Source organism: Panthera onca, chromosome E2, assembly GCF_046562875.1.
Source record: "Panthera onca isolate mPanOnc1 chromosome E2, mPanOnc1 haplotype 2, whole genome shotgun sequence".
Taxonomy (NCBI): domain Eukaryota; kingdom Metazoa; phylum Chordata; class Mammalia; order Carnivora; family Felidae; genus Panthera; species Panthera onca.
The window spans coordinates 4,844,931-4,848,045 of NC_138353.1; the positions used below are offsets into that span (position 1 = coordinate 4,844,931).

The following is a 3,115-nucleotide window of genomic DNA, read 5'->3' on the forward strand; positions in this document are numbered from 1 at the left end:
AATATTCAGGAAGTGTTTAGAGTTAATAAATGGACAATGGTGTTCTCAACACCTGTCTCATGACAACTTACATCAGTGGTATAACCAAAAACAGCATCTCCATTTAGATTTGTTTCAGATGTTGTACATCATATTGTCCTTTATCTTCCATAGAAAATTTGATATGCCTGAGTCCTGCACAATGAAGAAGGGCATCTCATACCTTTGATGCAACAACAGTCAGCTACATGGTTTCACACACCCACTAGGAATAAATGAATAATCTGTAGTGATTTGAGAGTAGAAATACATGAATATTTGCTAGTCACAAAACCCAAAGAGGGTCAATGTAAGTAAAAAAAAAAAAAAAACAAGGCACAATTTGAAATTAATTATACCTATGCAAAAACCGATCCACTAGATCTTTAGGACCTGAATAGCATATATGTTTTCTAAGTGTCTAACTCTGTATTATTCGTTATAAGTATTTTGAAGCAATGTCTGAATGAAATGACTGATATACTCCTTTCTACCTGATTTCTGTAACATGATTCACATTTGATGTTCAATGAAATACTTTTGTAAATCTACCTTTCCAGTTACTTTCTTATATGCAGTCTCTTGTGTTTCCTAAAGCGTATATTTAAAATGAGGGTCTTTGTTCACTCATTACATTTCTAGGGTTTGCATCTAGGGTGTCTTTTGTGATATCGAACAAAAGTTGAGTTCCAGGTAAAGGTGTGGCCACTTTCCATTTCACACTTTGGCTCCTATGTGATAACTAGAATGTGGAGTAAGTTGTGACTTGCAGGGAGAGCTTGCACAGTCTTTACATTTGTATGGTTACTCTCCAATAGGAATTTTCTGATGTCCCGTAAGGGCTGGGCACCACTTACAGGCACTGATTTACATTCTTTTTACATTATCAGGTTTCTCTCCAGTGTGAATTCTGTGATGTCGAGTAGGGATTGAGGGCTGGGTAAAGGACTTGCCACATTCTTTACATTGGTAAGGTTTCTCTCCAGTATGAATTCTGAGATGTTGAATAAGGTTTGAGCGCCTGGTAAAGGCCTTGCCACATTCCTTACATTGGTGAGGTTTCTCTCCACTATGAATTCTGTTATGTCGAGTGAGGTCTGAGGGTCCTTTAAAGGCCTTGCCACATTCCTTACATTTGTAAGGTTTCTCTCCAGTATGAATTCTGAGATGGCGAATAAGAATTGAGTGCCTGGTAAAGACCTTGCCACATTGACATATGTCAAGTCTTTCTCTGATATGGATTTGCCCATGTCTATTTAGTGATGAGCAGTCCTTAAAGGCTTTACCACATTCCCTACATTTGTAAGGTTTCTCCCCAGTATGAATTCTGAGATGTCCAGTAAGTTTTGAATGCTGACTAAAGGCCTTGCCACATTCTTTACATCGGTAAGGTTTCTCTCCACTATGAATTCTGAGGTGTTCAATAAGGTTTGAATGAAAGCTAAAGGCTTTGCCACATTCTTTACATTGGTAAGGTTTCTCTCCAGTATGAATTCTGTGGTGTTGAGTGAGGTGTGAGTGCTGGCCAAAGGCCTTGCCACATTCACTACATTGGTAAGGTTTCTCTCCAGTATGAATTCTATGATGTTGAATAAGGTGTGAGCGCCGGCTAAAGGCCTTATCACAATCTTTACATTGGTAAGATTTCTCTCCAGTATGAATTCTGAGATGTTGAATAAGGTTTGAGTACATGGTAAAGGCCTTGCCACATTCCTTACATTTGTAAGGTTTCTCTCCAGTATGAATTCTGAAATGTCCAGTAAGTTTTGAATGCTGACTAAAGGCCTTGCCACATTCTTTACATTGGTGAGGTTTCTCTCCAGTGTGAATTCTGTGATGGTGAATAAGGACTGAGTGGTAGCTAAAGGCCTTGCCACATTCTTTACATTGGTAAGGTTTCTCTCCACTATGAATTCTGAGATGTTCAATAAGGTTTGAATGAAAGCTAAAGGCTTTGCCACATTCTTTACATTGGTAAGGTTTCTCTCCACTATGAATTCTGTGGTGTTGAGTGAGGTGTGAGTGCTGGCCAAAGGCCTTGCCACATTCACTACATTGGTAAGGTTTCTCTCCAGTATGAATTCTATGATGTTGAACAAGGTGTGAGTGCCGGCTAAAGGCCTTATCACAATCTTTACATTGGTAAGGTTTCTCCCCAGTGTGAATTCTGAGATGTCGAGTAAGGTTTGAGTGCTTGCTAAAGGCCTTATCACAATCTTTACATTGGTAAGGTTTCTCCCCAGTGTGAATTCTGAGATGTCGAGTAAGGTTTGAGCGCTGGCTAAAGGCTTTGCCACATTGTTTACATTGGTAAGGGGTCTCTCCAGTATGGATGCTCTGATGTCTAAGAAGGTAGGGGTGCCTGCTAAAGTCTTTGCCACATTGCCGATATTTGTCAAGTCCCTCTTTGATGTGAATTTGCCTGTGTCTATTTAGTGATGAGCAGTCCTTAAAGGTTTTACCACATTCTTCACATTTGTACAATTTCTCTCCAGCATGCATTCGTTGATGTTGAGATAGTGCCGAGTGCCAATGAAAGACTATGCCACAGTCCTTAGAAGTGTACCTTTTCTCTCCAGGACCAATTGTCTTATGTGCATTTAGTCTTTGTGACTGACTCAACACACTTCCAGATTTATTACACGTGTATGTGTTTTTTCCCACACAAATTGTTTGATGATCACCAACACTGGAGGACTCCTTCAGATTTTTCCCACAGGTATTATAAGGATTTTCTCTCATATGCATACTCTTCTGTATAATATGTTTAGATCTTTGAGGCAAAACTTCTTCGCCTTTATCACATTCAAAATGGTTGTCTGGCAAATGAGTACTCAGATATTTGTTAACATTTGAGCCCTGGTTAAATGTTTTCTCAGATTCACTGCAAGGAGCAATTCTATGCCCATTGAAAATATTCTCGTAGTTGTGTAGGGTTGACTCCTTTCTGACATGCCCCTCAAATTGACACCTCGTTACACTTTCATCTTCATTTTTAAATCTATGATTTCCAGAAGCAGTTGTCTGAAAGGTCAATCCAATCCTATTTTCAAATTGGTTCAAATACTTATTTTCCACCTGAATGAAGTAACTTTCC

At 39.1% G+C, this 3,115-nt stretch overlaps 1 protein-coding gene across 1 annotated transcript; it reads right to left on the bottom strand.

Annotated features, from left to right (window-relative positions):
* Positions 1-446: 446 nt before the first annotated feature.
* On the bottom strand, positions 447-2,541 carry LOC132675774 (uncharacterized). The gene is made up of 2 exons (XM_078439375.2): positions 2,441-2,541; positions 447-2,353 (listed from the first exon to the last, which is right to left on the bottom strand). Exons 1-2 carry the CDS (start codon positions 2,518-2,520, stop codon positions 886-888), a joined length of 1,548 nt encoding a protein of 515 aa, XP_078295501.2. The 5' UTR covers positions 2,521-2,541; the 3' UTR covers positions 447-885.
* Between the last annotated feature and the right edge of the window lie 574 nt (positions 2,542-3,115).